This window comes from Pseudonaja textilis, chromosome 2, assembly GCF_049901715.1.
Source record: "Pseudonaja textilis isolate UNSWEBS1 chromosome 2, rPseTex1.2, whole genome shotgun sequence".
Classification (NCBI taxonomy): domain Eukaryota; kingdom Metazoa; phylum Chordata; class Lepidosauria; order Squamata; family Elapidae; genus Pseudonaja; species Pseudonaja textilis.
Window position 1 is genome coordinate 3,789,115 of NC_141991.1, and position 23,918 is coordinate 3,813,032.

Genomic DNA, 23,918 nt, shown 5'->3' on the forward strand with positions numbered 1-23,918 from the left:
CCCTCAGGAGGCCCTGTAGCTTTTCTCTGACATGCAACCAATCAGAAGTCTCTTTACTGCTACTCCCATGCCCATCATCCCTGCCCTCCACCTCCCCTCAAGGTGTGCTCTTCTTTCCCGCCCTTGGGGGTGGGGAGGAGCGAAATCCTGGGACTTTGCCCAGAACCTTCCAGGGGTCGCCCTCAGCCAAGACAAGGGAATTCTGGGCGCTTCCCCATTAGGCCGCTGGAGAGCGAAGGTCACAAAGGGAGTGACATCACAAACGCTTGTCGCTCTAGGACGACCCACTCTCTCCCCTTAACCCTTGGAGCTCCGCAGGAGGCGGAGAGGCTGCGGGAGAGTCTCCGGACGTGACCCGGGTGAGGGTGAGAGCTCTTTCTGTGCAAAAAGAGACGGAGGAGGGGAGACCCGCGCCCGACCCACCTGCGGGTTCAACCCAGGATCCCATGCTCCCCAGCCGCCCTCTCCATGCAGGACAAAGCAGCAGCAGAAGAAGAACCGAGGATCTCAGGAAGGCTGTGGAGATCCGGGGATCCTTTCCCGCCCCGTGTCCGGGGAAGAGCCCGAGTGGGGGGAGAGGAGGGTCGGCCTTGCGGAGGCCCAGCAGGAGAGGAGAGAAGGCGGGTGGAGGAGGCAGGATTCGCACTGGGCTCCCCGAGGGTCCTATTCTGTCTCCTGTGGGGGAGAGAAGCGGGGCGGCCTCTCCAGCTGCCTCCTTCCCTGCGCTTGGGTGAGCCCTTGGGGCTCCGGGCAGGTTGTGTGAATCTGCCTGCGGGTCAGAGGGCGACTCGGCTCTTCAAAGATGAAGAAGGGAAATGGGGCATCGTTAGCCAGGATCATTTCCTGATATTTCATTCAATGTGAACCGATCTTCCATGCTTTGTTCACCTTTTTAGGGTTTGGCAGGTTGCGTGAATGGGGCTTGGTGTTAAATATAGATCTAGGTTTTAAAAAAGAAACCAGAAGTAGAAACAAGAAAATACACTTATTGGGCAATCCAAGTCTTTGATGGAAATCTATACTGCAAACACAAAGCAAGAGAAATTCACACATATACACAAACACACTCAAAGTCACTTCAAACCTACACCAGATCAGAAAAATACTTCTTTCCTTGCTCATGAGTGTCGCTCAATAGTTAAATCTACATTTTCTAATTCCTGGAATTAATTTTCTTTTCCATCTCAGATACACATTTTAACTTCTTGGCCTATAAAATCACCTCTTTGGGGGAAAAAATGGATGCAGGATTGGTCCTATGAATGAAAAAGCATTTGGAGTTCCACAAAAGTCCTTGGACCCATTTGGAGTTGCATTTCAGGACAGAAGGAATGGAGACACAACTTTTAGCAAGTCGGGGAACTGGAAAAGGCCCTGGGAGCTGTGGGGAGATCTGGGAAAGAATGGGGCAGAAGATCCTGGAGGAGAAAAACATCATCAGTTCAGAAGTTCAGCCCTGGAACTTCAGGAGCCTCCAATACCGGGAGGCTGAGGGTCCCCGAGGACTTTGCAGCCAACTCCACGACTTTTGTAGGCGATGGCTGAGACCAGAAAAGCACACCAAAGCCCAGATGCTGGACCTGGTTGTTCTGGAGCAGCTCCTGGCTCTCCTGCCCCCAGAGATGGAGAGCTGGGTGCGAGAGTGTGGAGCAAAGACCAGCTCTCAGGCCGTGGCCCTGGCGGAAGGCTTCCTCCTGAGCCAGGTGGAGGAGCAGAAGGAGCAGACAAAGTTGCAGGTGAGAGACTCATCTCGGCAGGCCAGAAGCTGTTTGAAGGGACTAAAGTAGGTGCTGAATTTTTCAACCTTCCTTACCACACTTTTCTTGGCTTTCATAATACATGGGTTTGTTTCATCAAATTTTGTAGTTATCTATCCATTATCCATTTTGGAAGTTATATTTGGCACCATTGCTCCTTTCTTTCCAGCACCATTGATGTAACTGAGGGCTTTGAAGTTATGTTTGGAGAAAAAGAATCTACTTCGAGTTGTTTGATGACTATTCTATTTTTTTCTCCTGCCTTCTAAGTCCTTCAATGTGGAGATCAGAGATCCTGACGGAAGGAGGAATCCATCAAATCCCTTTCAGGAGCTGTTTTCCAGGAGGATTCCTCAGGAAGATCCAAATCAGGACACCTCAGAAGGTAAACTAAGGTCCTCCCGTTCACCAGAGAAATTCTCTTTCTCATCTTATTTATCTTTCTGTCCGATAGAATACTTCTTCCTGTTTCTTTAATTATGAATTTTAAAATTCTGTCTTCCTCACAGTGAAACATAGAATGATGTGTGGTCTTTATGGTAGTGGTGAAACAGCAGATGAAGCAGCTGAAACTCAAGTAAGAGTGGGAAATTTATAAGATTTATATCCTCCCTTTCCTTTGGGAAGTCAATCTAGAGTCCTATTTTTCCATGTCCCTTGACTTGGATATTTTCTTTTTACCTGTGCGAAACTGATAGGGGAATAGAAGATTCAGGTATTGAATCTTCAAGGTTCAATCTTCAAGATTCAGCCGGGTTAGCTTCTTTTAAAATCTACATTTGAGATACATTGTTTTGTTATTTCAATTCTAAGATTCTTAGGATTTTTTTTTAAGACTGGTTTTTAACCCTCTTTACATTAGCTACCCTCTCTACTTTACAACATTTAAATCTTAAAAAATGCTTCACTTGATCAGAGCAGCATTATTATATGTAACAACTGCTAAAACAGAGACTCATTCTTTTGTTAATTAAGCAATGTGTTCAAAAATAACTAAATACATATTTTTTAAAAATCCTTGTGCACAATGAGTGATAAGAAGTATAAGCCTATCTGATTAAATGATTTTGCAGACTATTAAAATCCAGTGAAGCTGGTCACATAAGGCTTGAGAACTGAGCTTCCTTTCATTGAACACCACTGAAAGTCCTGCAGAATCAATCCTTGAGAGGTTCTTGGCGGTCTCCGAGCTTGGTTGTTTTTTTTCCAGATGTTTCATTACCAAACTAGGTAACATTTTCACTAGCGCCGATGATGTTACTTACAATAGTTTGGGTAATGAAATGTCTAGAAAGAAAAACAAACAACCTCAGAGAGCACCAAGAACCCCTCATTTCAACCTTGAGCTACAAATATTCTCCTTTATTAGAATCAAGTTGATAAAATTTGCCTGAAATATTTCTTTAGTCAAAGATTTTAAGCTCTGTCCATTTTCTCAACTAAAGCTTGGAATTCGACCAAGCACAGACATTTCACTTGGCCCATAGCTTTCCTTCTGGCATTTCTAGATAATGGGACAGATCTTACAAATCTTGCTGGGACTGTTTTGTTCTTCTTTTTCTTTGTTCAGAAGGATCCTGTGTCCTTTGAGGAGGTGGCTGTGCATTTCTCCGAGGAAGAATGGTCTCAGCTTGATGCTGACCAAAAAACATTGCATTGGGAAGTCATGCTGGAAAATTATAGGAACATGGCCTCTCTGGGTAAGGGTCTGGTACTCCATAATCAGAGAATTTTGGAAGGCATTCTGTAGTTAGATGGCATCAGCTATTTCTCATATAAATCATCTGGGAATGAGAAGGAAAAGATCTGGCCTTCTTTTGCTCCAAGGAAGGAAAGAGGTTAATGTCAGGGCTCTGACAATCCACCCCCATTCAAATCATGAGTCTCTAGACGCATCTCTCTGACTTTCTTGGCTATGGATGTGTCCCATTGGAGAATATACATCCAGGGTCAAAGGTGAGATGAATGATGTGTCTCAGAGTCGGCTGCACCGACTCTTCTGTAGCCAAGAGTCATTAATCATGCTTTCCAGTAAAATCTTACATGCCTAAAAGACCAGAGAAATATTTTTGAGTTGACACTCTGCTTTGATGCTTCCTGTACCATTTCTCATCTGCTGAATTTTAAATTCATCATATGCTTTAGCCTTCAACCTGCTAATAATCTTTATTGCTTTTCTCCCCACTCTTTCTAGAGTATCAATATCTTTTTTTATATCATGGGGACCCCAATGGATGCATATTCCAAGTGTGGTCTTACTAAAGTAATATGTAGCAGTACTAGCACTTCATATGATTTTGATACTGTTCCTCTGTTGATGCAGCTGATTTTTTTTCTGAGCCGTAAATATAGAAATTATATCAATGCTGTGCCACTGCAAGCATGAAGAACTTCAAGATATAGGAACAGTAGAATTTGGCAGTTCCATAAGGAAATTCATAGCACTTCCCACAATTTGATTTTTCCCTAACCTTGTTATCATTTTCATTTCTTTTTTTCTTTGAAGGTAATAATTGGCAGGAAAATGAGGATTCTGGGGAACCATTCCTAATGAATACCTCTGGAGACAGAACAGAGAAGCCTGCAATGCAGATGGAACTAGAAAGCCATGAGAGAAGCCAGTCAAATAATTGGAACGAGGAACGTTCATCTTCCATTGATGCTCCAATGCAAGACTTTCTTGCTGAATATGGAAAAATAAAGAACAAACATTTTGGGAAAAGTACAAGACCATTCAGTGGTAAATTAGATGTAAATGAACATTATCCAACCGAAACAAAAGGAGATGATTATATATGTAGAGACAATGGAAAAAATTACAATTGGACTTTCAGTCTTTCTCATGGAACTGGATCTCTTACCTCTCCTAAAATGATCCACACAACAAAGAAGCCATATAAATGCATGGAGTGTGGAAACAGCTTCAGTCGAAGGAGTTACTTTACTTCCCATAAAAGAATCCACACAGGGGAGAAGCCGTATAAATGTGTGGAGTGTGGGAAGACCTTCATTCAGAGCAGTCATCTGACTTCCCATAAAAGGATCCACACAGGGGAGAAGCCATATAAATGCCTGGAGTGTGGAAAGTGCTTTACAAATAGCAGCCACCTTACTTCCCATAAAAAGATCCACATGGGGGAGAAGCCATATAAATGTTTAGAGTGTGGAAAGGCGTTCTGTGAAAAATCATCCCTTATGAGACATAAAAGGATCCACACAGGGGAAAAGCCGTATAAATGTGTGGAGTGTGGAAAAGTCTTCAGTCAGAATAGTTCTTTTACTTTCCATAAAATGATCCACGCAGGGAAAAGACCATATAAATGCATGGAATGTGGAAAGACCTTTATTCAGAGCAGTAATCTTACTTGTCATAAAAGGATTCACACAGGGGAGAAGCCTTATAAATGCAGAGTGTGTGGAAGGGCTTTTACTAACAGCAGTGATCTTATTTCCCATAACTGGATTCATTCAGAGGAAAAGCCATATAAATGCACGGAGTGTGGAAAGACCTTTATTCAAAGCAGTCATTTTAATTCTCACAAAAGGATCCATTCAGGAGAGAAGCCATATAAATGCCTGGAGTGCGGAAAGGGCTTCAGCTACCATAGTACTCTTACTTCCCATAAAAGGACCCATACAGGAGAGAAACCTTATAAATGTCTGGAATGCGGAAAGAGCTTCTGTGAAAGTGGATCTCTTACTGTTCATAAAAGGATCCACACAGGGGAGAAGCCATATAAATGTATGGAGTGTGGAAAGAGCTTCTGTGAAAGTGGGTCCCTTACTGTTCATAAAAGAATCCATACAGGAGAGAAGCCATATGAATGTGTAGACTGTGGAAAGGGGTTCTGTCAAAAAGCTTCCCTTATGAGACATACAAGGATTCACACAGGAGAGAGGCCATATATATGTCTGGAGTGTGGAAAGGGCTTTACTAATAGCAGTCACCTTAATTCCCATAAAAGAACTCACACAGGGGAGAAGCCATATAAATGCCTGGAGTGTGGAAAGGACTTTACTAATAGCAGTCATCTTAATTCCCATAAAAGAACTCACACAGGGGAGAAGCCATATAAATGCCTGGAATGTGGAAAAGGCTTTACTCAGAGGGGTAATCTTAATTCCCATAAAAGGATTCACACGGGAGAGAAGCCATACAAGTACGCAGAGCTTGGAAAGAGCTTCAGGATGACCAATGATTTAATTCCTCATACACAGATCCATTTGGGTGAGAATCGATGTAAATTCCAGAATTGGTAAATTCTATCTATTTCCTCCTTTGTATACTGAAGCTCTAGAGGTTTTTGAGTCTGACCGTTACAACCCGTAGCCCCAGGAAAATGAATTTACAAATAAAACAAAAGCAATCTGGATGTGCTGTTTTAAGGTAGCTGCTCTTGCATATCCTTTTTTTTTTTAAAGTTTATACATTGTGGTTTCCAATTGGAAATAAAAATACAAGAAAATGGGCATTTTAATTTTTTCAGATATAGTCTATGCAATTTTATGAAGATGTTTTTATTGTGTTTTTTTTTTACAAATGAGTTTCCTGGTCCTCAGTTGTTCTTCCCATCTAATCGTGGTCTTGGGAATGGATCCACTATAATTTCTCATAGCTTAAACTTTGCTTCTTTTCCTTAACCATGTTTTTCTCTCCTTTTCTCATTCCTTAATAAGCTTACAGTTTATCAGAGGACCTTGCACTTCTCTGTCTTCACAAAATATTAGAAATGTTGCAGCAGAGATTCTGGGAATTTAAGCAATACGAGGGGAATTCAAATTCTATTGGTATACAGCATGGGATGGAACGTGATATTGCATTTTCCCACTGAATAATTCTGATATTAAAAGTGACAACTAAGGATTTGTGTTTTAAATTTTGCATAATTTTCCCTCTGTTTTCTGTCTCATCCGAAGTTAGGGATACTCAGTGGAATGAGAATGAAAGTAACTCCAATGTGCTGACATTGCAAACGATCAAGCAAGAAGGGGCACCTTTGGAAATCAGTTGAGGATCAAAACAACATGAAATCAAGAAACATTATTACAAAAAACTATTTCAGTTCCTCCTGTCCAAATAGTCAGAAATGAGAATGGGAACTTCCTCTGGGATATGAAGATATCTAAAAAAACTAATTCAATTCACACCCATAGTGTAGAATTGAAACCTGAAGCAACCAGTATGAATGCAGAAGCATGGAATCTTTTTCAGTCAAAAGTCTCTCATGATGCAGGAATATTGTCACATATGTATAAGTATAGAGTGTGAAGGGCTTCAGGATGAAGAAGAATTTTCACAAAAGTCTCAGAATGATGAGAAGCCCACGAAATATACAAAAAGCTTTTTCAAACATTAGGGACTTACTTCTTTCGTATGTGGACTAAGATATCTACATTTGATTTAAATAAAGTTAATTAAACATCAATGGCATGGTTACTTTCCAGGTATGTATTAAAATATTTTTTAGCTGCATTGGCATTCAGTAAGTAAAAAGTAGGATTTTAACTTTGTACACTAAAACAGTTTAAATTTGTACAATAAAGCAGTTTTTGTGGGGGGAAATGCTGTCTATGTGCCATGTGTTTGGATTGTATATGATAATAAGAAAAACCCTAACACTTACCCATGAAATTTTTTGGAAGGATTTCAGTGGGAGGCAAATTTCAGGGTTTTGGAGGTTCCTGCTGGTTTGAAGCTTCAAATGTTGCTCTTGGATGGTTCTGAGTCAAACTAAAAAAGTTACTATTTCCATTTTGGTGTCCTTTTTTAATTAGAGAAGTGGAACTCAGATTGTCATAAAGAACCTGGATAGCTAAAAATGGATGGAGAAGTTAAATCCATTCTTTTTAAATGGAGCTTTTAAACCACTTTTACCTTTCATTTCAAATTATTTGTTTTACTAATTGTAGCTAAAACCTCTTTTTTGTTTGCCCTGTCACTTCCAGATGCAGAGGAATCTCTTCAAATCACTGGAGTTTTCAGTTCTTTCCGCCTAACACAAAATTTATACTTGTTTCTATTTATTCATAATGTAAACATTCTTGTGACCTTAATTTCTTCAAACTCTTCCCCATCACATTTCCTCAGATGGATTACCTATTCAATCTGTTTTTAAAACAGATTTTTTTCCTGAAAAACAGTTTTTTTTCTCCTGAGATATCTGAGATTTATATTCCTTTTCCACTATTTTCCTTCATTTTATAATTCCAAATTTTCTCGTCACCAATAAGACACCGTTTTTCCCTCCTTCATTTCTCCACTGTGGTGCCTTGTGAGGTAAAATTCTGAAAGATCCATCAGTTTGACCTTTTTCTCCATCGTGGGAACGTTTCTTTTGATATTTCTTTTCTTTCCAGCATTACTTCCGATATCACAAGTTGCCACTTGGTTAATCTTTGGCACCCAGAGCCATGAATGTGAGAAGGGCAGCTATATATATTGAATTAAAGAAATAAAATCTGATAGAAATCCCCGTTTTCCTGAAACGAAAAATTTTCCTCATGAAATGCTGCCGTCTTTCTCTGAGGCAACCATTGAGAGTCCTTTCCTCTTACTCCCATGCCCATCATCCTCGTGCTCTCTCCATTCCCAAAGATACGGTCTTCTTTCCCGCCCTTTCGGGGAATCCTGGTGCCGCGCGCGCAGATTCCTCCAGGGGTGTCCTCCGCCAAGAGCTTCCCTGTTGGCCCACGGAGGGCAAATGTCACGTCTGGCTTTCCAGAGGAGGCTGCAAAGGGAGTGACATCACAAACGCTCGCCACTTTAGGACACTGCAACTCCTGGAGCTCCACAGGAGGCAGAGAGGCTGCGGAAGAGTCTGGCGGGGGGAGACCCAGACGTGCGGGAGGGGCTTTTCCCGTGCAAAGGAAGGAGGAGGGAGAGACCCTTGTTCGGCCCTCCTCCGTCTTCAACCCTGGGTCCCATGCTCATCAGCCGCCCTCTCCATGCAGGGGGAAACGGGGATACCGTCCCGCCTCGTGTCCGGGGAAGAGCCGAGTGGGAGGAGAGGAGGGTCGGCCTTGCGGAGATGAGAGAAGCCGGGCGAGGAGGAGGCAGGATTCGCACCAGGCTCCCCGAGGGCCTGATCCTGTCTCCGGAGTGGGAGAGTAGCGGGCCGGCCCCTCCAGCTGCCTCCTTACCGCCCCTGCTTGGAGGGGACCTTGGCCCTTTTCTGGGATGATTCCTTTGGGGCTCCGGGCAGGCTGTGTGAATCTGCCTGCACCTCAGAGAGACACCGCTCTCCAAAGGACACCCTGAAAAAGGGAAACGGGGCATCCTTAGCCATGATCATTGACTTGCATGGTTTGTTCACCTTTTGTGGGTTTTACAGGTGGTGTGGACCCTGCTTGGAGCTGAAAGTAAATTGTGAAGAAAAAGAAATAGAAAATGCATTTATTGAGTGTTAGAATTTAAACAGAAAAAGAACTTGGAGAAGAACATTGGAAGTTAAAAGCCTTTCATTTGCCATCCCCCAACACATGCCTTAGCAACCTCTTTCTCCTGAAAGTCTGTGGAGATTTTCAGTCATCCAGGTCATGGTTGTCCCAAATGTACTCTTTCAAGGGGCAACTGGACTTTCTGGTTTTTCTTTGAAGACGTTTCACTTCTCATCCAAGAAGCTTCCTCGGCTTAGGAAACTTCTTGGATGAGAAGCGAAACATCTTCAAAGAAAAAACAGAGTCCAGTTGCCTCTTGAAAAAGCACCTTTTGGACTCCATCCCCTAAAGGAAAGGAACATACAATTCTATCATTTAGAGTAGCACCTCACTTGCTCCATCAAACTGCTAGATTAAGTAAAAATGCCAGATGCCTTCATAATAATCTACACCTAGGAATGATCTTGGATTTAACATATCCTTGGGAATCACAATCAAAGCCTAGGGTAGGAACCTCAATCTGCATATCTAAACATCAAAGGCCACTTGTCATAATATATACTTCTAGTAGTAAGTCTCCATTGTTGTAGGTATTGTAGATGGTTGAATGAACTCTATTTCTAGCAATTGCCCATTTATTTATTGTGTCTTACATGTTTATTCATGACCCTGTCAGAAAATCAAGTAAATTATTCTAACATGAATGATCCACATCCTTGATGGAAATCTATATTATATTTTACAGCACAGACGCACACACAGCAAGAGAAACACAAACATACACAAACAGGACTCATCTTAAAATCACTTCAACCTTACACCAGATCAGAAAAATATCGCACTTCTTTCCATGAGAATGAATGTTGTTCATTACCTAAATTCTCCACTTTCTAATTCTTGACATTTCCATTTATGATACACAAACTGGAAGCCATGTGACCGTATTCAGGTACAGCCCAAATTATCTCTTGGACAAGATGTCAGAATGGGCCAGACCAAGCAACATGGACTTTGGCGTACTTGCCCATCAATGTAGTAGGCCTTCTTGTATTGTATTGTACTTTATTTTCTTTAATTGCAGACACATGTTATCATAACCTCACACTGAAGAGAAATAATAAGGGGATGTGTTTAGATAAACAGACATACTGGAGAGAAAAAATGAAGCAATGTGTTGAGGTAATTTTTGTCTGGAATTTATCAACCATTAACTTATCAACCCTCAGTCAAAGAACCCTTTCAGTGTATTGCTAGCAGACTTTGACAGTAATGTCTGGTTTTTGTCTCTGTGGACTCTTTAAGTAACCTTTTTCCTTATCAACATTTAAAATTTCCCTACTAGAAGTATGCTTAACTCCATATAACTCATTTCTGATGTAAAGGGGCAGGGCGTTTCTTTGTGACCAATATACTCATTTCACATTCCAGCATTTTCTTTGCTGTCCTAAGTATAAAAGGAAATTTGTTCCAAGTTCCATTTTGAATAGGACCCCTTTTTAAGTACTTCCTTAAATTGTACAAAAGATCTTCCTACTTGGTTACTTAATTGGAGAGAGCTTATGCGCAGAATTTAAAAGCAAGATTTGGCTGCAACACTATTGTGGTCAGTCCTGCAGCTACAGGAACAATCCTATGAATAAAAAGCCATTAGGAGATCCACAAGATTCTTTGGACTCATTTGGAGACACGCCTTTTAGCAAGTCAGGGAACTGGAAAAGGTACTTCTGCTGTTCAGCTTAGGAACTGAAAAGATCTGGGGAGCAACAGGGCAGAAAGTCCTGGAGGAGGAAACCGTCATGCATTCAGAGGTTCAGCCCTGGATCTTCAGGAGCCTCCTACACCAGGAGGCTGAGGGTCCCTGAGGACTTTGCAGCTGAATCCATGACTGTTGTAGGCGACAGCTAAGATCGGAAAAACACACCAAAGCCCAGATGCTGGACCTGGTTGTTCTGGAGAAGCTTCTGGTCCTTCTGCCCCCAGAAATGGAGAGCTAGGTGAGAGTGTGTGGAGCAGAGACTCGCTCCCAGGCAGTAGCTCTGGTGAAAGGCTTCCTGAGCCAGGCAGAGAAGCAGGAGCAGAACAAGTTGCAGGTAAAGGACTTCTATCTTGAGAAGCCAAAACAGGTTTAAACAGAATAAGAAATATATTTGAATTCTTTATCCCCGGACTTCTCTGGCATTCCCAATATGTGAATAAGTTTCACTAATTTCAGTAATTTTGTGGAGGACACGGTGGCTCCGTGGCTAAGACACTGAGCTTGTTGATCAGAAAGATCGGCAGTTCAGCAGTTCGAATCCCGAGCACTGCATAACAGAGTGAGCTTCCGTTACTTGTCCCAGCTTCTGCCAACCTAGCAGTTTGAAAGTATGTAAAAATGCAAGTAGAAAAATAGGGACCACTTTGGTGGGAAGGTAACAGCATTCTGTGCACCTTCAGTGTTTAGACATGCCAGCCACATGACCACAGAGACATCTTTGGACAGGGTTGGTTCTTTGGCTTTGTAACAGAGACGAGCACCACCCCTTAGAGCCAGAAATAACTAGCACGTATGTGCGAGGGGAACTTTTACCTTTACCTTTACCTAATTTTTGTATGACACTGTTCTGTTATTCATTCTAGATTAAGTCAAATTTGGAATAGCTGTTGCTTTCTTACTCAACCTAAATGTGCCTCAGGTGAGGGGTGTGCTCTTCCCGTGCAAAGGGAGGCGGAGGAGGGAGAGACCCACACCCCCTCCAGGTTCCATCCCGAATCCCATGCTCCCCAGCTGGAGGGGGAAAGAAACAGGGCAGCCTCTTTCCCGACCCTGCGCTGGGATGGCCCGCTTGGGGCTCCGGGCACGTAGTATGAACCTGCCTGCATGTCAGAGGGAGACTCAGCTCTCCAAAGGCTACCATGAAGAAGGGAAATGGGGCATCCCCAGCCAGGATCATTTCCTGGCATTTGAGAATAGAAATGAAAAATATACTCATTAGGTCTTGACAGCCCTTGAAGGACAGTCCCATGTTTGCACCACAAACACACATACACACACACATCATTTGCTCAAAACCTCTTCAATCCTACACCAGAAATATATTTCTTTCCGTGTGGTTGAGTGTTGTTCAATGGTTAACTTCTCCATTTTCTAATTCTTGGGTTTTCTTTTTCATCTCAGATGTACAAAGTGAAAATGGAAGTCGTCCAACATTATCTCTTGGACAAAGAGGGCTGAATAACCTTTTGCGGTCAGCCCTATGAATGAAAAGGCATTTGGACATCCACAAGATTCTTTGGACCTATTTGGAGTCGCGTTACAAAACAGAGATAGAATGGAGACACAACCTTTAGCAAGTCAAGGAACTGGAAAAGGCCCTTCTTCTGCCATTCAGCCTGGGAACTGTGGGGAAATGTGGGCAAGACCTGGGCAGAATATCCTGGAGGAGGAAACCATTATCTGTTCAGAAGTTCATCCCTGCAATTTCAGGAGCCTCCAGTATCAGGAGACTGAGAGTCCTCGAGGACTTTGCAGTCGTCTCCACGACTTTTGTAGGCTATGGCTGAGACCAGAAAAACACACCAAAGCCGAGATGCTAGACCTGTTGGTTCTGGAGCAGCTCCTGACCCTTCTGCCCTTACAGATGGAGAGCTGGGTGTGGGAGTGTGGAGAGGAGACCAGCTCCCAGGCGGTGGCCCTGGCCGAAGGTTTCTTCTTGTGCCAGGCAGAGGGACAGAAGGAGCAGGTAGAGTTGCAGGTGAGAGACCTTCAACTTGGGAGCCCAAAAGGAGTTTGAAGGGAATAAAGAATGTGTTGGATTTCGGGTGAGTTGGGAGGAGCTGGCGCCATGACGATACGGCTTGCAATCGAGCTCTTCGATTGCAGCCGATATCTTCGTTTCCGGCTGGTCCAAACGGACCTAAACCGTCCTGTAGGGACGGCTATTGTGAAGAGCGTACCCTGTGGACTCCGGGGACACCGCAAAGTCCCTGGATGACCCGGGAGAAGCTCTTTTTGCTGGCAGCGGAGAGGCAGCCCCCATGCTGCTGAAGTCGGGGCAGCTCCAGAAAGAAAGAGTCTGAAAGAAAGTCTGTCGGTTGGGTGAGAAACTTTTTTTTTCTAATTTTTTGAGGTTTGAAAGGACACTTTGATTATTAGAAGAAATCTGTGTGATTTTTGGCAAAACTGATTAAGCGGCGTTTTTTTAAGGGAGACGTCAAAGCGAGGCTTTATTTGTTTTTGTTTTTTGCTACCGGACTTTATTGTTATTTACTGGATAACCGGACTGTTCCTTTTTATATATATATTTTCTATTCTCCCTTTGGATTTTTTATATTCTAATTTTTTTAAGGCTAGAGGCTCCCTTTGGTTATTTTTTTTTTTCTCCTTGTTTGCTTTTTATATATATGTATATATTTTCTGCGGGCTTTTTATTTTTATTTTAATTATGCTGTCCTGAGAGGAGGGGGGAAAGTGAGAACTAAGAAACTTTGTAACACAGCCAACTAGAGGCTCGGAAATATTCTACTTGAACTGGAGAGAGATGTGAAAGACTCCTTCTCAAGGACATTTCTTGATAAGATAGAGGGAAGAGCGCTGTAGAATATTATTACAGGTGCTTTTCTGGATGTCTGTCTATAATTAAATATCTATGGTTTAGCTTTGAAGCTTGTGGGAAAGAGAAGGGAGTCATAATTAGAGCCTTGGACAACTAAGCAGAGTGCAGTGTATTGTTTTCTACTTTCCTTTTCTAATCTTTTTTTTAGTTCCGCTACCCCCTCCACCAGCATTATTGTATATTTTTATTCTAGTAAGGTCTTTATTTTTAATTTTTATTTATTTTCAAGGGGAAGCCTTTGAATTCTTCATTTTTATTTATTTTTTCCATTGGGATTTTTGCTTTTTTTTTAATGTATACTTTTGGACTATCTTTTTTTTTCTTTTCTCAACTGAGATTTTTTTGGCTGGATTAAGGTGTGGAATTTGAAGAAATTTATTTGGGATTTTTGTTTCTTTTTATTTATAATTCTGGATTATTTGGACCTTTCCATTTTGGATTATAATTGGCTACGTTTTTGATTGGATTAAATTTGAAAGAATTTGAAGATTTTGAACCACCTAAAATGAGTAGGAAACTTATACCCTCGGGTGCTTCCGTATCTTCTTCTGCTTCTTCACCATCTGGAGGACAACGTTCAACGCAGGTAATGCCAAAGCAAGATAAAGAACAAGAAAAAGTAACTTTACTGATGATCATGCAAGGAATTCAAGACCTTAAGACAAAAATAGATATCATTGAACAAAGAACAGGGAAGACTGAAGAAAAGGTGGAAAATATTCAACAGATGATGGTGAAATATGATGTGAGAATTCGAAAAGTTGAAGAAGAGGGTGAACGAAGAGAGGAGAAGATTGGAAATATTCATACTAGATTAATGGTGGTTGAACAAGAAAAAAGCGAGATGTTGAAGTGGGAGATGGAGAGGTCCGAATTTTATCTTAGATTTCAAAATATAGAGGAAGAAAAAGGGCAAGATTTGGCTGCGATAATGATAGAAATCTTGGCTGTTGTTTTGGAAACAACAGAGGAAAAGATGATGGATGGAGTAGATGAGATATACTGTGTTTCCACAAGATATGCGATGAGAAATAACTTACCCAGAGAAGTCCACATTAGATTTACTAAAAAATCTATTAAGACACAGATTTTACAAGTGGCAAGAGAGAAGGTATTTAAATACAAAGGTAAAGAAATCCGGGTCCTAAAACAAATACCTAAAAGAGTGAGAGAGATGAGAGGAGAATATTGATTTCTGACCAAAGCGTTATTGAAGAAGGAGGTGAATTATAGATGGCTGATCCCAGAAGGATTGATGTTTATATGGCAAGAACAGAGATATAGAATTGATTCAGTTGAGAAAGCAGAACTCTTCTACGCAGGTTCTTTTGGAAGGAGGGAAGAAGAGGTAGAAAATGAGGTCTTATTAACTGAATCCCAAGAGGAGCAAATGGAGATGGTAAAAGAAGAAGGTGTAGTATGTGGACAGGTGGATATCAAAGACCAACGTGAACCAAGAAGTATGAGACCCGCTAAGACTAAATATAAAATATCATCATGGAAGAGAAAAAATTGATAACAATGAACATAAATGGATTGAATTTAGCTGCTAAGAGAAGGAAGACTTTTCATAAACTAGGGAAATTAAAGTTTGACATAATTTGTTTATAAGAAGTAGAGAAGATATTATATACGGGAGCCTTTGTGGTTAAACTGGGAGAAGATAAAAAAAACAATGTTATTTGAAAATTCCAGTTTGGTTGTCGACGTTAGAAGCTTTTTCTTATTCTATAATCTATAAAAAGGAACAAACAGATATGGGGAATTACTAGATGAAAAGGGTGAACTTAAATTGATACAAAAATTAGAGGAACAAGGTATACAGACGAATTGGCTTTCTTATGCGCAGATACACTCAAGGTATGATGAAGATTCCAAAACAGAGGGATTTTACGATAAACAGATCGATTTAGATAAGATTTTGACAGGTACTGATGAAAAGATGATTAAAAAACTATATGGTTACTTATTGGGAATTAAGCTAGAGGAAGAATAAGTTAAAGAAACTATGATTGCTTGGGGGAGGAATTTTGGATATGGGATTGATTTAGAGAAATGGCAGAAATTATGGTCGCAAAATTATAAAATGATAATGTTTACAGTTTATAAAGAAAATTTGTATAAGATGTTTTACAGGTGGCATTTCCCCCCGACAAGGATAGCAAGAATGTTTAAGAACAAATCGGAAAAACTTTTGGAAGTGTTATCAGATACCTGGTTCATATCACCATATGTGGTCGACTTGTGAGGATGCCAGAAAATACTGGACTAAAATCCATTTGTGGTTGGAAAAAACGACAAAGAGACATATAGACTTGAAACCGGAGTTTTTCTTATTGGGAATCTTACTAGAGGTTTATAGTAAAGATTTGAAATACTTGATTGTAAATGTATTCACTGTGGCTAGGATTGTATTTGCAAAAAATTGGAAAAATGAGAAAATTTTATTGCAGGAGGAAATTATTAAGAAAATATTGGAATGTGCTGAGATGAGTAGGTTGATATTTGAAATTAGAGAGCAAGAAGATAAACAACTTTATACAATTTGGGACCTTTTCTATCAATGGCTGGATGATGAAATACAAAAATAGAATATTTAGAATGTTAGGTAATAAGGAATATTATTGACTTTTCTTCTCCCTTTTCTCTTGTTACTTGACATTACATTTATAAAATGTTTTTTTTCTTTTTTCTTAAGATAGAATTGGTATGATTATATGATTTGTTATAGAATAAATTACTTAAATTATAGTTATCTCATAAGGCATGATTGAATAAAAGTATAGTCAAATCCTTTTTTTTAATAATGGTATGTGGATATATAAGTTTGAATTGATAATAAGAGTTATGTAATGTAACTGTAATTGTGACTACGAAATGAATGCACAAAACCGATGAACCAACCGACACACTGTATATAAGTATCGAGGAGAGCAGATGTTTTTATGTTTTTGTTTGTTTGTTTGTTTGTTAAAAAACCAATAAAATTGTTTTCAAAAAAAAAAAAGAATGTGTTGGATTTCTTCACCCTTCTCTACCAGGATCCTCTACCTTTCATAATACCTGAATGTGTCTTACTAATTCATGTAGGACTATCTTCCATTATTCCTTCTATAAGGTAGATTTGAGACAACTGTTGCTTTTTTACTGACTTTCAGTGAGAAACACTGGGAAGGCTTCAGAGAACAAGAATCTACTTCATGTTGTGCGTCCATTAATTCTTCTTTTCTCATTCCTCCTATTTCAAGTCCTTCATTATGGGAATCAGAGATCCAGAGGGAAGGAGGACTCTGTCAAATCCTCCTCAGGAGCTGTTTTTCAGGATGATCCCTCAGGAAGATCCAAGTCAAGACACCTCAGGAGGTAATTGAAGCTTCTCTGGTTTCCCAGAAACATCTCAACTATCTCATCTTCTCTACGTATTCTATTATTCCTTTTCCGTTAATTATGTATTTTAAAATTCTGTATCCCTTACAGGGAAGCAAAGGATGGAGTTTTCTGGCCTTTATGGTGGAGCTGAAACAGAGATTGAATCTCCAAATCAAGTAAGAAAGAGAGTATTTTCATGTTCCTGAGCAACATAGAAAAATCAGTTGGATTTCTTATTAGGAAATCTTTTTTAAGACCAATACTTAACTCCTAATTACCATCTCACATTTTCAGTAACTGTTCTCTTACAGAATCGTTCAAAGAGAACCACTCTTTTTGTAATTTTTTTTTATTTCTAATTGTGAACTATAATGAAACATTCACGTTTGCGCATTTCCAATTTTTTAAAAAAAACTTATTTATAACCAATGATTAAAAAATAAGGGCGTCGGATTAAAAGATAAGGCACAGTATTAAAACACAATGAAGTTGGCCACTTAGAGACTTCTCCAAGTAAAAAATTAACAGAATAATAGATCTGGAAAGGATTCGTCTAGTCCACACACCCCGCCAAGGAGGAGATCCTATACCATTTCAAACAAATGGCTATCCAATTCTTTCTTTAAAACCTCCAGTAATGGAGCACCCACAATTTCTAGAGGCAAGTCGTTCCACTGGTTGTTTCTTTCCTTGAATAGTTTCCATCCATTGCTTCTTGTCCTGCCCTCAGGTGCTTTGGAGAATAGCTTGACTCCCTCTTCTTTGTGGCAGCCCCTGATACTGGTAGACTGCTATTATGTCTTCTCTAGCCTTCTTTTCATTAAACTAGACATACCCAATTCCAGAAACCATTCTTCATATGTTTTAGCCTCCAGTCCCCTAATCATCTTTGTTGCTCTTCTCTGCACTCTTTTTAGAGTCTCAACATCTTTTTTACATCGCGGTGACCAAAACTGAATGCAATATTCTAATTTTGGCCTTATCAAGGCATTATAAAGTAGTATTAAAACTTCATGTGATCTCGATTCCATCCTTCTCTTAATGCAGCCTAGAACTCTGTTTGCTTTTTTTGGCAACTGTGATGGCCTTTTTGGCACCTAGTCGCGGTATTTTTGGCCTGCAAAGTAATTTCTAATCCTCTGATTTGTGCCTGGATATTATAACCAAAGAAAGCAGTGTTGCAAAGTGTAACAAATTTCACTCCCAGGGGATTTCTCTCTTTTTTTTTCCAATTCAGACAATGGTTTGTAGTACTAGCAGTTGATTCCTTATATTCTGGGAAGAAGCAGAAACAGTATTTCTTTAGATATTGATGTGCATCCACCCAAATCCCTAGCTGTCTCTCCCAGCACTTTCACTTGTTTTTGAGAATGGACAGGATTATTCCTTTTGGGTCACCATAATAAGCCTTTTGCTAGAATGCTATAAAGAATCTTCTCCCCCGATTTCCTTCTGCAGCGATAGCAAGGACTGGAGTCAGCGATAGATGTGGATTCCAAGGCCCATCTGCCAGCTGATTATCCCCAGTTGCTGAGAGCCTTTTGATGATGGAGGGAGGGAGGGAGGAATCGGCAGACAGACATAGATCAAGCAATTCAAAAGAAAACCCCGGGGTTCCTTTTACTGAATGGCATTGAGGTCCTTTGTTGTAATATCTTACCCCCTGAAGTGAGATTCAACTCCCACCTTTCTGACTTTCATAAGAGCCCTAAGATCTGTCTTTGCCAGGTAGAGTCCCAGTTTCACACTGGAGGTGGTTGACTAATTACAACCCGAAGCACACTCCCCGCCCTTTATGTATTGGCTCCCTCCTTCTGCTCTTGTGTTAAGATATAAAATGATAAAGGAGGTAAGATAAAATCATTAACATTTCAAAAAAATTTTTTTAATGTTTTATAGCAATAGCAGTAATAGCACTTAGACCTATATACAGCTTCGAAGTGCTTTAAGCAGTTTACAGAGTGAGCATATTGCCCCCAACAATCTAAGGTCCTCATTTTACTGACCTCAGAAGGATGGAAGGCTGAGTCAATTTTGAGCCGGTGAGAATCGAACTGCTTGCAGTTGGCAGCATTATCCTGCAATACTGCAATTATTTATGCTGTATTTTTCCTGTAAACTGCCCTGACACAAGATGGGCAGCAAATACATTCCATAATAAGTAAATAAAGTCCTGCAGGATCAACATTTCTTTAATTAAAAGTTTTGGTTCTGTCCATTTTCTCACCTAAAGTCTGGAATACAAGCAGAGAAACATTTTACTTAATTCATATCTTTGCTTGGGATTATTTAAACCTGAGGACATATTGTGTGAATTCGGCTGGGCCTGTTTTCTTCTTTTCATCGTTCAGGAACATCTTGTGTCCTTTGAGGAGGTGGCTGTGTATTTCTCCGAAGAGGAGTGGTTTCAGCTGGATGCTGACCAAAAAGCGCTGCATTGGGAAGTCATGCTGGAAAATCATAGGAACGTGGCCTCTCTGGGAAAGAGTTTGCTACTCTCAAATCAGAATTTGGGAAGACATTCTGTAGGTAAATGCCACCAGCAGCTTTTATTTAAAAATTCCTGTTATGTCCTGAGGACTATTGGAGTTCTCACTCAGGTCCATTCACTTGAGTGGGCGTTCTTACCCTCCCCTCATTGGTTGGTTCTCCCCAGCAGCCAGCTATAAAAGCAGGCTGCGGGGTCCAACCCGTTGCTGATTGCTGCGAGCCAGTTTCCAGGCGTGGCAAGCACGGTCAGCCCTTTATTACTATAATAAAGTATTGTTGCACTCATGCTCTGGTCTAGCCTCTCCTTTCCCAAACTTAACACTGGCGACGAGGATGGGATGGCTACCAGAAGCACCATGCAACCGCTGAGTCACTAGCCGCCGATCTGCAGCCAGAGAGAGCGATCGGCCGGCGTTAAGAGCAACGCTGATCCGCAGCCAGAGAGAGCGGTCAGCAGACGAAAGAGCAAACAAAAAGAGCAAACGCTGATCCGCAGACAGAGAAAGCGGTCAGCAAGCGAAGAGAAGCGAACGCTGATCCGCAGCCAGAGAAAGCGGTCAGGTTCGAAAGTTAGAAGCGTCTGTAGCCGCTTGTTAGCCCTGCTACAGGGAAAGTGAAGCGCTGCGAGCCGCAGCCGCTCAAATCAGGCGCGAAATTCAAACAGTTACCATTTGAATTTCAAACCTAAAGGTACAGCACAGCGCTGTAGCCAAGTCACTGACGCCCACACAGGCGCGAATCCAAAACGCCGCCAACGGCTAACAGCCAAACGTGGTTAACCCAGAGAGAAGAGAGGTTCGTGAAAAGCCTCTCCTGAGCTGAAATCACTTGCCTACACAGGCACTAAACATTGTCGGCTGCCCCAGAGAGATTTTTTTCCACAGGTAGATCAACCGATCCCAGCATCATGAGTTCCAACCCAGTCTTCCCGGCGTTCAAGCCAGACGAAGAGAAGTGGGAATCGTATAAGAACCGCTTTAATCATTATATCGATGCGGTCGGCCTGGCGGATGCGGGAGAGCATCGGAAAAAATCCTATTTCCTAATCTACTGTGGAGCCACCGTCTACGATACTGCCACGGCACTCGTGGCTCCTCGCGAGCTGAAAAACGTCCCGTGGTCCGAGTTACTTGAAGTCCTCACGAACCACTATGCTCCCAGACCCTCTCAGATCGCCAGGAGATTCACCTTCCGTATGAGGAAGCAATCGAGCAAGGAGACCATCAATGAATATATGGCCGCTCTCCGAACAGCTGCATTGCATTGTGGGTTTGGAACCTACCTGGGGGATATGCTCCTCGATCAACTAGTCTGCGGGGTCAAGGACCTCCACCTGCAAAGGCGCCTTCTCGCCAAAAAAGACCTCAACCTCGCACAAGCAGTCGAGGAGGCCTTAGCAGCAGAGTTGGCAACGAACTCAGCCACCGAAATCCAGGGCCCAAGTGCCAAGATGACATCACTCCCAGTCCACTCCGAAGAGGTGGTAGCGGAAGAAGCCATCAGTGAAGAAAACGACGTCCACCGCCTCTCCAACGACAGACGGGCGCAGGTAGGAGCCAAACTAGACAACATCGGTCCGCCCAAGCACATCACCCTGTGCCTAGCCTGTGGGGGATCTCACCAGAGGGCCACCTGCAAGTTTAAAGGAGCCACCTGCAATAACTGCCATAAAAGGGGACACATCGCGAGAGTCTGCCAAGCCCCCCAAGGCACAGCACAAAGGCACCCCCCCTCACACTCGGGGCCACAGAGGCAAGTATTAAACTGTCGCACGCACCACCTTGCCAAGCGCACGTGCCACACGGTTAGTAAAATTTCTCTCTCCATTTCCCTAGAAGGTAAACCATGCCGCATGGAGGTGGACACAGGGTCAGCGCTCTCAATAATCTCGTGGAACACCCTCAAGAGGCTCCAACCCAGCCTATCCACTAGCCGGCTCCAGAGATGCCAGTTTAGCCTGAAGGACTACCAGGGGAAGACCATCCCGGTAATCGGCAGAGGCAAGTTCCTTGTCAGTTTTAGAACTTTTAAAGGCCACCTACCTCTAGTGGTAGTTAACGGCAATCTACCCACCTTACTGGGGCTCGATTGGTTTCCCCATCTCGGCCTAGGGTTAACAGGAGTCCATGCTGTCTCAACCTCAGACACTGACTCCTTATTTGCTGATTACTCAGATGTGTTCAGCGAGGAGCTGGGGTGTTATAACGGTACCCCCATCTCATTCTCAGTTGACCCCCAAGCAGTCCCAATCCGGCTAAAACCGCGCAGGGTCCCGTTTGCAATTCGGCCAAAACTTGATGCAGAATTGGATAAACTATTAAAACAGGGGGTCATTGAGCCAACGGATTTCGCCAAATGGGAGACGCCCATCATTACACCCCTCAAAAAAGACGGTAGCCTGAGAATTTGCTCAGACTACAAGACGACAATCAATAAATTCTTACAAGTTAGCGCGTACCCGGTGCCCGTCATTCAGCATTTACTACACACATTCGAACCAGGCACCATTTTCGCAAAATTGGACATGTCTCAAGCATATCAGCAGTTCCCTGTTGATAACCAAACAGCGGAACTCCAGACCATTGTCACTCACAGGGGTGCTTTCCGATGCAAGCGTCTCCAATTTGGCGTTAGCGTTGCCCCAGGTATTTTTCAATCCCTCATGGAGCGGATTTTGCAAGGTCTCCCTGGTGTAGTACCCTACTTCGACGACATCTTAGTCTCGGCCAGGGACAGACCCCAACTCTTCCAGAGAGTTCGAGCAGTGTTAGAGAGGTTCAGACAGCATGGCCTCAAGTTGAAAAAAGAAAAATGTGCCATTGCCACTAGACAGGTGGACTTTCTGGGTTATAAAATTGACGCCTCTGGCATTCACCCCCTGGAGTCCAAGGTTAAGGCAATCCACGAGGCTCCCACTCCAACCTCCAAAACTGAACTACAGGCTTTCTTGGGGCTACTGAACTTTTACGCATCCTTCTTGCCCCATAAAGCATCAGTAGCTGAACCCCTACACAGATTACTGGATAAAAAGTCACCTTGGCACTGGGGGCACAAAGAAGACCAGGCTTTTCACGCCGTTAAATCACTACTCACGTCAGAGGCAGTACTTATCCAATTCGACCCCAGCCTCTCTCTAGTGCTAGCAGCTGACGCGTCCCCTTTTGGAATCGGGGCGGTCCTTAGTCACAGACTTTCCAATGGTGCCGAGGCCCCCATCGCCTTTTTCTCAAGAACGCTCTCCACCACGGAGCGCAACTACAGCCAGATCGATAAGGAAGCCCTAGCAGCTGTTGCAGCCGTGAAAAAATTTCACGAATTCCTCTTTGGCCATTTTTTTGAACTGGTTACCGACCACAAGCCCCTCCTGGGCCTGCTAGCCGGAGACAAACAGACCCCTCAAGTTCTTTCCCCGAGGATGACAAGGTGGACCCTCTTCCTAGCAGCCTACTCCTACAGACTTATACACCGCCCGGGTAAGACGCTGTCCCACGCTGACGCTCTCAGTCGCTGCCCCTTACCGGCTCCGGCTGAAGACCCTGCGCCTATACACGCCATTTTCGAAATCACCCAGTTGGACCTACCCCTTACTGCCCTTGACATAGCTGCCAAAACCAGGGCAGACCAAACGCTCGCCCAGGTGCTCGACTGGGTAAGGAGGGGGTGGCCGGGTGGCAATGTTGAAAACAAATTCACACCTTTCAAGACTCGCATGCAGGAGTTGTCCAGTTTGCAGGGCTGTCTACTGTGGGGCACTCGAGTGGTCATTCCGTCCTCACTGCGTACACGAGTTCTGGAGGCGTTGCACGAGGGACACCCCGGCATCGTGAGAATGAAGGCATTAGCACGCAGCTACGTGTGGTGGCCGGGTCTAGACGAGGACATTGTCAATTGGGTAAGTTCCTGCAACAACTGCCAGGAATCCCGTCCTGCTCCCCCCATTGCCATCCCTACCAGATGGGAAAACGCCAGCGCCCCTTGGTCCAGAATTCACATCGACCTGGCAGGCCCCTTGCATGGGAAAATGTTCCTAGTGGTCGTGGACGCCTATTCCAAATGGATTGACGTAGCACAGCTATCCACGACCACCACACTAGCAATCACCAACGCATTAACACGCCTGTTCGTAACGCACGGACTACCCGACTCCATTGTCTCCGACAATGGCCCACAATTCGCATCGACCGAGTTCAGCCGTTTCGCTGCCAACCTGGGTATCCGCCACATTTTCACAGCCCCATTTCATCCTGCCAGTAATGGGTTGGCTGAAAGGGCCGTCAGGACCACTAAAGAAGCCCTGGCTAGGTTCAGCAAGGATGACTGGCACCACAAA

General features: G+C 42.8%; 1 protein-coding gene across 1 annotated transcript in view; it reads left to right on the forward strand.

Annotated features, from left to right (window-relative positions):
• The first annotated feature begins 368 nt into the window (after positions 1 to 368).
• Positions 369 to 23,918, forward strand: part of LOC113451829 (uncharacterized) — a 44,408-nt gene continuing 20,858 nt past the window's right edge. Inside the window, exons 1-10 of the mRNA XM_087923001.1 lie at positions 369 to 1,736; positions 2,028 to 2,142; positions 2,267 to 2,334; positions 3,328 to 3,457; positions 4,264 to 6,015; positions 8,709 to 8,856; positions 12,601 to 12,868; positions 15,579 to 15,657; positions 17,207 to 17,274; positions 19,450 to 19,627. Of these exons, the coding sequence (XP_087779127.1) occupies positions 1,263 to 1,736; positions 2,028 to 2,142; positions 2,267 to 2,334; positions 3,328 to 3,457; positions 4,264 to 6,015; positions 8,709 to 8,856; positions 12,601 to 12,868; positions 15,579 to 15,657; positions 17,207 to 17,274; positions 19,450 to 19,627 (3,280 nt within the window). The 5' untranslated portion in view covers positions 369 to 1,262. The remainder of the gene's footprint in view (positions 1,737 to 2,027; positions 2,143 to 2,266; positions 2,335 to 3,327; positions 3,458 to 4,263; positions 6,016 to 8,708; positions 8,857 to 12,600; positions 12,869 to 15,578; positions 15,658 to 17,206; positions 17,275 to 19,449; positions 19,628 to 23,918) is intronic.